The sequence below is a fragment of the Lissotriton helveticus genome, chromosome 9 (assembly GCF_964261635.1).
Source record: "Lissotriton helveticus chromosome 9, aLisHel1.1, whole genome shotgun sequence".
Classification (NCBI taxonomy): domain Eukaryota; kingdom Metazoa; phylum Chordata; class Amphibia; order Caudata; family Salamandridae; genus Lissotriton; species Lissotriton helveticus.
Genome location: NC_136070.1, coordinates 1037290727 through 1037303961, shown reverse-complemented (window position 1 = coordinate 1037303961; position 13235 = coordinate 1037290727). Strand labels below are relative to the sequence as shown.

The following is a 13235-nucleotide window of genomic DNA, read 5'->3' as shown; positions in this document are numbered from 1 at the left end:
CTATATGAAACATAACAGCTTGGCATAAGATGGCTGTTCGTCCATGTGGGGGAGCCAAAGCAGAATACCCTGGGATGGCTTGGGGTACAGAAGAGATGTCTTATCCCTCACAATTGACCCACTGATTCAGCAATCCTGGCTTTATCTCGGGTCTCAATGATGGCGGATTCAGGACCTGGTGAGAAGCTAAATGCTTGATTGCAGGATCACTGTGTAATAAAGCAAGGATTACTTTTTTTTAATGAAATTAAAAAAGACTTTGAACTGCCAGAGATGAAAAGGTTTGATTATTTAAAGGTAAGACTACAGCCCTTAGTACCACAACGACTCGTGACCTCACAGAATTTCCAGGACCGAAACATAGAGAGAAAAGAACTGGAAGTGAGATTACAGATAATGAATGGGACAAGGCATTCGACCCCTGGCCCTCCTCAACACAGATTATAAAATCCTCGCTTCTACCCAGGCTCGGAGACTGGCTCCCCTGGTCCCGACCCTAGTACATCATGATCAAAATGGCTTTGTCCCAACACGCCACACCTCCTATAATATCCGCCGCCTGTTTCGCATACAGGAGTACGCAACGCGCCACGAGCCGGATGCCTGGTGCTGGACCTCGAGAAAGCATTTGACTCGGTGGAGTGGCCATACCTAAGGGCGGTCATGGAGAAATTCGACCTGGGGGATGGCTACGAGACCATGGTTGGCTTGTTGTACCGCAGGCCCACAGTTCGGGTCCGCACGGGCACGTTGCTTTCTGTCACGATTCGGGTACGAAGAGGCACCAGGCAGGGTTGCCCCCTGTCACCTCTGCTGTTTTCCCTAGCTATGGAACCCCTGGCCACGATCCTCCGGACTCTGGGTGAGGAGTGGGGACTCCCGATGGCGGATGGACTCCACGTGATCTCGCTATACGCAGATGATCTCCTCCTCTATGTCAGAGACTTAACTAATATCCCGCGCTCTCTCGCTGCCATTTTCCACACCTTCGAGGAGATGTCGGGCTTGAGAGTCAACTGGGCTAAATCTGGAGCATATTCCTTTGACCCGGATGCGCCCGAGAGCGACATATACCTCGGTGGGGAGAGACTGCAGTGGTATCCCACGACGTTCCGATACCTGGGATTCCACATTTATCGTAACCCTACGGATGTATTGGAGGGGAACCTGCTGAGAGCGATTGCCTCCGTCCGAGCTCAAATTGGATTTTGGAAGACCCTGCCACAATGTGCCCAGCCGCGTAGCACTAGTCAAAATGATAGTCCTACCACGGCTCCTATATTATTTTGCCAACATCCCGTCCTATGTCCCCACCAAGATATTCCGGGACCTCGAGGTCCTACTCCGGGGTCTGACCTGGAACACAGGCCGACCACGTGTGGCGTTGACAAAGCTATATATGCCCACTGACTCGGGGGGGGGGGGGGGGGTTTGGCAGTACCTAACATGGAGCTATATTACCTAGCGGCACAGATGCAGTGGATATCGGGATGGCTGAGTGGAAAAAACCTGGGGGACACCGCCACGGATGTCGCCGCCTGGTCACAGCTACAGGTGTGCATTCTGTTTCATCCACTGACCCGGGCCCCTCGCAGCTGTACCTGGCGGTGGCGCGCAGGTGCTTCCTACGAAGCCTGCGACTCACCCGAGAGACGGTGCCATATGCCCCGATACTTCCCTTACTAGGTACCCCCCGGACGGCAGGAGCATTGACAGACACTATGCTGGAGAGCTGGTCCAACGCAGGCGTGGAAACACTGGGAGACCTCTACAATGACTGTACCCTTCTCTCTTTTGCGGACCTTGCGAAAGGCACGACACTCCCGACGGGACAGTTCCTATTGCACGCATCCCTTGTACGCACACTGACTGCTACCTGGGGCGAAATGTCTGAGGAGCTGCCAAGGCACCACTTTATGCAATACCTCCATGTCATGGGAAACTGTTCCCACATAGTGCAATGGCTGGCGCAGGTCCTCCTGATTCATACACAACCCTCCACCACGCAGTTGAGAGAGAAATGGGTGACAGACAGGGGAAGGGATTGGACTGACAAGGAATGGGCGATGGCGCTAGCTGGGCCGGTTAACGTTCCACGCAACCCCCGCTTCAAAGTCATACAATTCTACATATTACACCGGGCCTACCTCACACCCGACAAGATAAACAAATACTTCTCGGTCACCGATACAGACTGCAACCGCTGCTCCCTAGTAGGCGCAGATCTCTTGCACATGCTTTGGCTGTGCCCCAATATCCAGCAATATTGGGATGAGGTAACAGCGCTGCTAACGCACTGCACCAACGAAAAAGTGCCGAAATCGTGGGAGGCCTGCATACTAGGACTATGCAAACGCACGAAACTGAACAAGGTGCCGGTCCGATTCTGGGATCTAGGGTTAATCACGGCCAAACGCCTGCTTACCAAGTGGTGGAAGGCCACCACACCTCCGCATGTGCGACACTGTTACATGTCTCTCACCAACTGGGCACGGGCGGAAAGCTTTGTCCTACGACGGGAAGAGACAGCGGGTCTTAGAAAATTCCCCATTACACAGCTCTGGGATGACATCCTCCAATCCTTTCAACAGAAATGTTTGGAGCAGGGAATCACTTGAGGAGACCCATAAACACTCCTTGCACTTATATAGGAGACACTATGAAACGCGCCTGCGCCCACTACTCCCCCCCCCCCCCCCTTTTCCCCTCCTCCCCCCCCCGCCTCCCTGTTTGACGGGGAGACTCACACCGGGACCTGCGCCCTCACAGCTCCGCCACACTGCGAACGTTACATTACGCCACGCCTGCGACCCTCCCGCACTCCAAAATGTCCATGACACGTGCCCTGCTACCTGTGGTGAAGCACCCTTCACCCTATCTCCCCTTCCACACATCAGACTCTTGCCATACGCGCGGATCGGGACCACTGCGCTGACCACACTCAGAGGATATCATCTACGCGCCACCGAGATGGAGCCCCCCCCCCCCCCCGCTTACAAACTAACTACATGATACATACCTCTCCCCAACCGCCGGGCCTATGCTGACGCTGCAACCTTACCTTCCCTTTTCTCGAACACATAGCTGCAACTACCCATACCTTGTCCTCCCCCACACACGCCCCCTTGTTATGGTTCATGCATTCATTAATACTCTGGCCCTGTTTGCCGCCCAGCCTTTCTTAGTTTTGGTAACAAAGACATTGTACGCACTACACAAGAGACTTTCGACACCGTGTTTGGGTCACCACATCAAGCCCCCTCCTTTTTTATGCCAATACATAGCGACAACGTAAAAGTCACGACCTAAGGGGCAAGACTGCCACCAACACTACTCGGGGACGGGTAAGTCACCCTGGCTATACCTTTGCAATACTGGCCATCGCGCTAGCATCGCCGCTAAAGAGGGGCGCTACATGTCCAAGACCGCTAAGAATCACAGCCAAGGCTAAGGCGGCTCCTGCTGGACGCTGCCGTCAGAGCGAATATCTCGTCTTCAGACATAGTGAGCTATACTGACGCACATCTATTGACATACTTGCGATATCGCAAGGGACTGCTTTTCAAATTCTATGCCCCCCGCCCCCATATTAGACTTACTGATACAGCCACCTGCAATGCTTACAAATGGGAGGGGATTGTTATTACTGTGATGAAGATGACAGAGCATCACTGCTATTCTACAAAATGATAAAACTTTGCAGACCTACTTACCTATTCGGATTTGTGATATGATTAATGTGCACACTACGAAGACGGTCTGCCGCCGGACCCCAGGGTTGTCGGCCATACGGCTGTGTAAACTTGACTGTGCTTTATATGGTTATTGTTCTACGCGGCTGGCCCCCAGGGGTTGTAAGCTGTAGGCTGTGTATAACGCACTCTGTACAATAAAGGTCTTAAAAAAAAATGCATGGGACAAGGCATATGAAAAGGCCCATACAGCACTACACACTGAAAGGAAAATAAACTCTGAAAAAACTGATTTCATACTGATACCATACTTCAGAAAGGAGGTCAGGCTGGAATAGGTCTGAGCAGAGCACCTTGAGGAGGGGAATATGACATCACTTTTATCTTTGCCCATCTTCTTTGGCACTACCTTAAACTAGGTAGGTACTGGGCTGAGATCCTGCAAGCAATATACACAATGTTTAACATTCAGATGCTGCTGGTAACGTTGTCTGAAATTGCAATTGGACAAACAGTTGCCACTGGCCTTGATGACCACAATGCCATCTATAATTATACTGGTCACCCTTTGTGTACTTCCCATTAAAGGAGTTTAGAGCATGCACATGTTCCAGGTACCTCTTACTGAACATTTGCAGCACCTTTTAAAGGTGGCACACTGTAATGTTTAAAATTGGAATTGTGTGCAAATGTTACAGATGTACAAGGGGCAGCATCTGTAATTCAGTGTACTAGTTATAGATACTCTCTGGAGTGGGCTTGGGTGGAGCAACAGTAGTCTTACTAACCAGGAATTCATGATTGCTCGCCGACTGAATAGTTATTGGTGATGGTATGTGTAAGCAGAAACCTGGTTAATCCTAAAACCAAACTTATATAAATGGGTACATCGCAATGAAAAGAAAGTCTGATAAGATAACTGTCATTCTGTATTACGTTCCGCACTTCTTATATGTTGCTGCTTATACCAATTACTTTCCTCTTGATGCTGTTGCATTTGTTTGTTGCATCTACCGTCTACGAGGAGTGGGTACGTTTAAGAAGCTTTGCATTTATATCAGTATTTTTATATAACGTTTTAGGCTGTTGTTTGGAAGGAGTTGCTGCTGGCCACTATTGGGGAACAGTTTACAGATTCCTGTGCAACAGGTAAGGTTTTTTGTCAGGTATGCTGCCTTAAGACTAGATAAGGGCTCACGTGGCACTGATAATCCCTTGTGAATTGCATAGAGGAGGGAACTCTGTCCCAAACTTTGGCGGGTTTGTAATTGCATTTGAGGATTATTTTTCAAAGTCCACAGTATAATGATCATATAACGAACTAAACCCTGCTATGCTGTACTAACGCGTATTATTAGTTCTGTAAAAAATCCCTTCTATCCAAGTTATTTGCCATCCAAGTTTAATTTATAAGGAGATAGAACCCCACAAAACAGGTACCTTAAACAAAATCAGCCTCTATAAACCCTTTAATGGTGATTGCAAAGTTTATCAACATGCAGTGGTCATATGAGTGTCTTCCACTAATGACTAAAGAAAGCAGTACACACACACACTTGCAAAAAATGCTTTTGGATGTAATCCAAAAGTGAAGTGATGACATATGGGGTCCTCCTCAGCATAGTTGTTTTCAAATGTAGACCAGGGTACCACCCTTAAAAGAAGGCAAGATTGTCAAACAGCAAGTATTAAATAAAAGCACATGGATTAGTACCCCACCCATAGAGCAGAAGAGGTAGTGACTGTAGAACAAACCAATTCACATATTCTTTTTCCAACAGTGACCAAAGAATCATAATTGTCGGATGCCCTTTTGAAATTCTCCATGTAGCTTCCAAACATCTGGCTAATTGATTTTATTATTGAGGGTACCATTCTGCCGCAGGTCCTGCAGACTTTGGTCAAGAGGGCTAGCCAAAGACCCCAATCTCGATGTCCCAACAGGCACTGGTAGTTCTGATATTTGTCCTGGCCTTTCCAGACCTCAGTCCTAGCCACTCGTATTTGAATATTTTTAAAATGTATAACGCGCATAAAAGCAAACTGCATTGAAACGCTGTCACTAAATAAGGCACCAAAAAGAAGGGGACAACCCTAGCAATATAAATGCAGCCAAACAAGGCAGGGTGTCAACCCAGGCAATACAATAATAACCTGCTCCATGCGTTGGAATGTAACGTTCCCCTGTGGATCTGTATCTGTATCCAAAGTTTGCTCCTCATTAGAGTGCTCAGCTATACAAAGCAGACACAGAATGCAAAGACTACGTCAGGTCACCAGGATGAGGACTTGTTTCATACCAGGTGTTATCATACTGTCCTGGCCAAAGTCTGCAGCGTGTTCACCATCGGGACCATAGCACACCTGCTGGATAATGAAGTTATGTATGCATTGGTAGCATCAGTAAATTTCCCACCAAAAGTGTTGGGTGTACCTTCTTAGCATTTACTAAGAATTTGAGGAGTACACCTTGTAAGCTGCAAAAATGATGCAACTTTTGCATTTTCCAGCAATAGTTGCATGCATACACATTTAACTGTTAGTAAATGCTGCAGGTGTCTGGGCACAAGTTTATTCAACCTTGTTAACTTTCATTTATTTTGTCAGGTTTGTCAATGTGGAAACAGTTTCTTTGTAGAGAAACATGTTCCCCCAAACCCCTCACCAGTTTAATGGGTGTTTCCTCTCCTTCCCGAAAAGAGATGAACTTCTACACTAGACTAGAGTTGCACAGTTTGAGCATTAACCGTCTTATGCTGGTGTCATCACTCTGAATCGCTCAAAACCAGACCTTGTGATCAGATTTATTATTACCTGCATTGGCTCCATTGTAGTGGTAAAAAAGCTTTTTGAGTGAAAATTCACTTTTTGTATATCGCAGAGTTGAATTTTCTTGCAAATTCTATTTGAGAACATGTGTCATTGTTTAGAAATGTTTTACAAAAAAGAATACAGCTTAAGTTTGAGGCTAGGCCCCGTCACCCCAAGGAGAAACAAATAGTGGGTAACATAACAAACTGCTCCCTTAGCCTTAAAAGCTGGAGGAAATTCAGATGCTATTGCAGCCACCTTTGAAGGTTATTTTCTGTGAGAGTAAAGACCGGCGTTGAAGGCCATTGTAATTGAAAGTGCTTATACAAAGATCTGCAGTTTTTCCATCATGAAGTCAGCATGTCTGATTGCTTAACTGTCTGTCACCCACCCTTTCTACTGGGTACCCACTTTGTCTAATGCTATTTGTCTGTGCCCTTTAACATCCATTTATTCCCCCATTTAACTCTCATTTTTACTCCAGCAGTATGTAGTGCATTCTGTGCTCCAGTCTCAGGCACCAGTAATACTTCCACATCCAAGGGACACAGTGCCGTGACCGACTTGATGAGATATTTGTGAAGACCCTGTCTCCTTTCAGGGGTTGACCTTTTCAGCTGTCGGACAAAGCTATGGGGTAGTCTATTTTAAATCCACTGTACTCCTTCCTCAACATTTGTAGACCGCCCCTTTTCAACCATATATAAGAGGACCTTCAGTGTCTGTGCTATCACCCTCTCATCTGTATGGTTGTTCCTAAAACCTGTGACCAATTCAGCCTCAAGCTCATTAATAGTGGTGTCATGAGAGTAGTGGGAAATATCCTGCTCAGAAGTAAAAAAACCCACAAAAATAGCATGTGTCCTATACGTGGTTAGTGGCTTCCAAAAAGAAAAGTACCCTCTATCTTGCAAAGCTTGTTTTCTTTTTGCTTTTCCTGTTGGAATTGGGACCCAATATATATTCTTGCAAGTGATATCTGGGAACAGTTGGTGCTCTTATAAGTTCCAATGAGAATTTTCTTTGCAGGCACCCCATCCAGTTTAAGACCAAGTTGTTAAAATGTTCATTATTGCTCATAAACATTTTGAAATTGAGACTTCTATTGATTGGATTCCACTGTCCCGCTGGTTATAATTTCTTGTAGTCCACTTGGAGTGATATAATGGCAGACCTTCTTACAAAAACTTTAGATTTTATATCATAACAAATTTGACCTTTCGAACCACCCTTACTTTTTACAGAAGGTCTTTTTTGATTTTCCCATAAACCCCCAAAAATATTTCCCTTCACATTTCAGAGCTCCTCAGATTGATCGTCATTGTAAGCATGTCCAGATAGTAAACCATTTTTATTTTGAACTTAAAATCAGATTTTCAGATACATGTGTTTGTGGTCTTTGGTGTTCCTTCTACAATAAAGCTGATGCCAAAGGCTTAATTAGTCCATTTTTGTTTCGCTATTGTGAATATTACGGTCCGGCATTCTGATGGCTTCGTTTCCACCTTAAAAATAAAAGAACATTGTAAGGGCTGGGGATGTTTTATAGCTCACACCCTCTTCAGTGGTATCTGCATCAGACTACTGGGCAGTTATTAACCATATGATATAACTTCCTCTCTCTTGGACACTTTTTTTTTATATCTATTAACATTGTGGGCGAGGAACAAAGACTTGGTGCCTTTGATTGACCATTTGAGGTGCCACAAGTTTCAAGGGCAGGAGTCCTGCTTCTACTTGAAGTGCTGAATTCAAACAGCTGAATGCAGTGCAAAAATACTTGCATTCTTTGCTGCACTACGAGGTCCCAGTACCATGGAGAATGAGACTACACTTAGGAGTGCAAGAGTTGTTTCAGTGAGTACTTGGCTCCACCACCACATGCTTGATTTGACCACTCTGCCTTATTTCTCTTGCAATATATTGTATGTTATGTATATTGTGATACGTTTTCAAACCTATTTTAAATATTGAATTCTTTGTATTTTTTCCTGGAACTTTTATTTTTAGATGATGAAGTAATTGGTGTTAGTGTCAGTGTTCGTGATCGTGAAGATGTTGTACAAGTTTGGAATGGAAATGCACTGTTAGTGGGCGGAGCAACAGTTTTAGAAAAGATTTACGAGCTTCTTCCAAAAACTACTTTCAGAGCAGTATTTTATAAGCGTAAGTACTTCATGAATATTTCAAATTGGAGTGTGTGCAATCTGAGGTAATTGATCTACAGCTGTACCATGTGACCTTAAGCATAAATCTTGAGAGAACCAGATTTGCCTAGTAGTAATAAGTTTGCAATTGGGTTTGTATGAGTTTAAAGTCCAACCCAGGGGTGTCGTATTTAATAAAATATCTGCTTCATTAATCTACTTGTCCTGTTAAAGTCCACATGGCCCTTTGGTACCAAGCAGTGGGGAGACAAATTATGGCAGCATTCTCATTACATCAGAGCTATGATTATAGATTCTCTGACTATGCTAGGGCTCATGTTATGGCAGGATTTGTAAACTAGAAACTGCCTGACTTTGACACTTTTCTGCAAATCTACATACTGGGTCAGTGAGTAGCAGGAAGCAGTAGTTGTAGGGTTTGAATTCCCTTTAGAGTCTGTGCACACCAGCGAACGAACATGCATGTTGAAGGGTTTACACAAACTCTTCTTTAATCGCTAATTATTGTGAAAGGTTGGACATTTTCTCCTGACAAGGTCAAAAGTAAAACTTTTTCAAGGATGGGGGAAAAAAAGGGGTTGTAATGATAGTGAACTTGCAAACACTCAGCAGATATTCACACTGTGAAAGGTTATAAATTATACCCAGGGGTAGCTGGTACCCTTTAAAAGTGGTGGGGCAAGTGCAGTGTACACCCACTTCCCAAATAACAAAATAAAACACCGCCTCCCTCCAAAACTCGAAAAAAAACAACTAGAATAACATTTTAAATAAATAAAATAAATGGTACTTACCCACGGCTGCATGTCCTCCTCGTTCCACTTCTGAATCTGCTGTGGAAGTCGAGCACTCCTAACCAATCCTTATGATGCTCTCAAACTTTTAAGCAGCATGAGAGAAACGCCTGGATTGGATGGAGCAGACTGACTGGACGCTTCTTCAGACCCTGGAGGCCTGTGCTTGGTCTCCAACCAGCTGTTTAAGACAGCTGGAAGGAGACCTTCAAAGTGTGCATTTCACTTCGGCTGGCACAAGACAGCCAGCCAAAATGTCATGAGCTTTTTGGAGCATCCAGCCTGCCACTGCTCCTGTCCTATGCTTCCAATCTGCGGCTGAGGACACGCCCCGCATTTCGATTAGCTTTATTCGATTTCAGTAAAAAAGAAATCATAAAAGCAACAACAGTACAGAAAAATACACCAAAACATTAATACATTTCATTTCATAAAAGAATTAAATAAATTTAAAATAAATTAAATCAATAAGATGAATCGGCTAATCAGTATACAAAGTGCAGCATGAACAAATTAAAAAGCAGGAGAAAGTTGGCCACACAATACGAAACCCCTGTGTTGCCGTCTGGAAATTAATCTATGTTATCTGACATTATGACTGCACATATAATGTTCTGGGGTAAAAGTCACTTAGAGACCAAACTGATATGGGACCATCCCCTATTTGTGGCTGCCAGGATTGCAGGTATGGTACGACATATTTATTTCTGAACTTTACAAGTACCAAGTCACCCACAGTGTTTTTTAAGAGAGGTCCTAGCCAGCCCACCCTCCGGACACTTAATATGGTCCCGTCTAAATTGGAGGGCAGAGGTCTATTTTTGGTGAGCCAGTACACTACCTTATTCCTTAGGTCCTGCTGTCTCTCGAGTTTTCCCTTTGGGAGTTCAGGTATTCCTGACAGGACACACACAATAGGAGCTGCCTCAGGAGGCAATTGTAAGTGGTTAGTTTTGTGAGGGGAAGTATCATGACTAGACTCTATTCTCTTATAAGATGACTTGTCTTTATTCTGCCCAGCCCTAAAGTAAGAACATTGTGGTGGCCTAGCGGCTTTAGCGACTTTTGGGGTATTTACAGCTTTGTGTGGGGCAAGTGGTTGTATACTGGAGAACTTGGTTTGTGTGGTGGAAATTGGCATATCTCTAGGGGCTGTGTGATGTGATAGTGCGGGTCCTCCCATAGATTTAGTAACTATTGAGTTGACTTTTATAGCTTCCTCGACTCCCCTAAGCCTGTCCTCTAGGCTAGTTATTTTTACAATCAACGGAGTTATGATCGACTTAATCATGGTTTCAAGCTCCAACAACAGGGAGGCCTGTGTAGGCGTTTTCGAAGTCGTGGTGCTGGGAGTTTTGCATGAGGGTGGAATACGATGTAACTTTTGTTATTTGGCCTGACTGCCCGTGTGTATTGCCTCATCTCTCTTCCTTTTTGCAGAGAGCACCAGGTTGGGGATTACCGGTAGGACGTTTGCTGTTGATTGTATTATGTGGGGCGTCACCTGTGGCGTGTGAATTAATTGGCTAGACCCCTTATTAGGCGTAGATAATGAGGAAATTGGAGCTATTTCTGGAACGAAAGGGACGTAAGCGGATTTGCACAATAGATTTAGTTCATCCAATAAAGATACAGCCGGATATTGGCAGTCTAAGGGGAGAACCAAGAGCGAAAGGGCTGTCTAGAACTGAGGATCGTTCTATTCTATCTAGATCGCTTGCGATGGGCAGCATAACACGCTTAAAGTACGTATCCAGTGTTCCCCTGTTCAGATCACCCTGGGAGGTGAGATTGATAAGGTCCGCTTTGCAAGACATAGCGATGGAGCTATCACCAATAAGACAGTTTTGTACTATATCGAGAACCTTGGAAGGGGCTTCTTAGAGGGAGCGCAGATAGTCAATGGGTAACAGTACCTTTGATCAGTGTTCCTGGAATGATGGCATGAGAACTAAGGGGGGTGGCCCGACCCGGCCTCCTCTGGCCTTTGATGGCCGCAGATGGCCCCGCCCTTGTCCCGGGCTTCTCCCTGGCGCCTCCCGCGCGCGACTCGCGGGCGAGAGGGTGCGTCTGCTTTTCAAGCGCCTCCGTGCGCTTGCCTCGCGTCACGGGCGCCCCTTAGGCTGCTGGTGGTTGTAGTGTGCAACAGTGCTGCCGTTTCCCTCACGGCTCCGCCCGATGGCGTGACTCACTCTCCCTGCAACAATGCTGCCGTTTCCCTCACGGCTCCGCCCGATGGCGTGACTCGCTCTCCCCCGGGGCTCACGGGCGCATCTGCTTTTCAAGCGCCTCCGTGCGCTTGCCTCGCGTCACGGGCGCCCCTTAGGCTTCTGGGGGTTGTAGTGTGCAACAGTGCTGCCGTTTCCCTCACGGCTCCGCCCGATGGCGTGACTCACTCTCCCTGCAACAATGCTGCCGTTTCCCTCACGGCTCCGCCCGATGGCGTGACTCGCTCTCCCCCGGGGCTCACGGGCGCATCTGCTTTTCAAGCGCCTCCGTGCGCTTGGCTCGCGTCACGGGCGCCCCTTAGGCTGCTGGGGGTTGTAGTGTGCAACAGTGCTGCCGTTTCCCTCACGGCTCCGCCCGATGGCGTGACTCACTCTCCCTGCAACAATGCTGCCGTTTTCCTCACGGCTCCGCCCGATGGCGGGACTCACTCTCCCTGCAACAATGCTGCCGTTTCCCTCACGGCTCCGCCCAATGGCGTGACTCGCTCTCCCCCGGGGCTCACGGGCGCATCTGCTTTTCAAGCGCCTCCGTGCGCTTGCCTCGCGTCACGGGCGCCCCTTAGGCTGCTGGGGGTTGTAGTGTGCAACAGTGCTGCCGTTTCCCTCACGGCTCCGCCCGATGGCGTGACTCACTCTCCCTGCAACAATGCTGCCGTTTCCCTCACGGCTCCGCCCGATGGCGTGACTCGCTCTCCCCCGGGGCTCACGGGCGCATCTGCTTTTCAAGCGCCTCCGTGCGCTTGCCTCGCGTCACGGGCGCCCCTTAGGCTGCTGGGGGTTGTAGTGTGCAACAGTGCTGCCGTTTCCCTCACGGCTCCGCCCGATGGCATGACTCACTCTCCCTGCAACAATGCTGCCGTTTCCCTCACGGCTCCGCCCGATGGCGTGACTCGCTCTCCCCCGGGGCTCACGGGCGCATCTGCTTTTCAAGCGCCTCCGTGCGCATATCTCTGGGCAGACTGGCTGCTGCAGTGCGCACATCCGAAAAATAAAATGGCAATTACATCTTTTCATTGGCATTTTATTTTTTTCTTGCACAGCTCACACTGGCCGGGAGGTCGACGCTCCCCCAGCCCTCGAGAAGAAACTGCTGCTGCACAAACCATGGCTTCATTTTGAGGTCTTCTTTTAGAATTGGCCTCCTAATTTGGTCTGGAACTAGGCAAGACACCCTTTGTTTGTAGTAATTATCTGTCTTCAAATTTGGCTAACTTCCCTGTGGTTGATGGCATTCAGCTCTTATACAAGGAGCATATCAGGACACAAAGAGGTTTATTTCAGTGCCAGCGACTTTTATTGCAAAGTGTGCTTTTTGAGATCCAATACATATTTTTGCTTCTATCCAATGTCTTTGTTCTATTGATTGGGGCCAGACAGCTCCACAATAATAAAGTTTTACCAATATAAGACATGCATTGGCAAAATCAAAAGACCATCAAGCAGTGTCAGTCCTATTGTTTTTGCTAATGCTTGTTTGTTTCCCTTACGCTTGCCAAAACTGGTTTTACACTGATTGTTCCATTATTAATACTTTTTGTAAAC

At 46.8% G+C, this 13235-nt stretch overlaps 1 protein-coding gene across 1 annotated transcript in view; it reads left to right on the top strand.

Moving 5' to 3' along the window:
* Positions 1-13235, top strand: part of EIF4E3 (eukaryotic translation initiation factor 4E family member 3) — a 129316-nt gene that overhangs the window by 84008 nt on the left and 32073 nt on the right. The window contains exons 5-6 of the mRNA XM_078661369.1: positions 4775-4841; positions 8514-8669. Coding sequence (XP_078517495.1) covers positions 4775-4841; positions 8514-8669 — 223 coding nt within the window. The remainder of the gene's footprint in view (positions 1-4774; positions 4842-8513; positions 8670-13235) is intronic.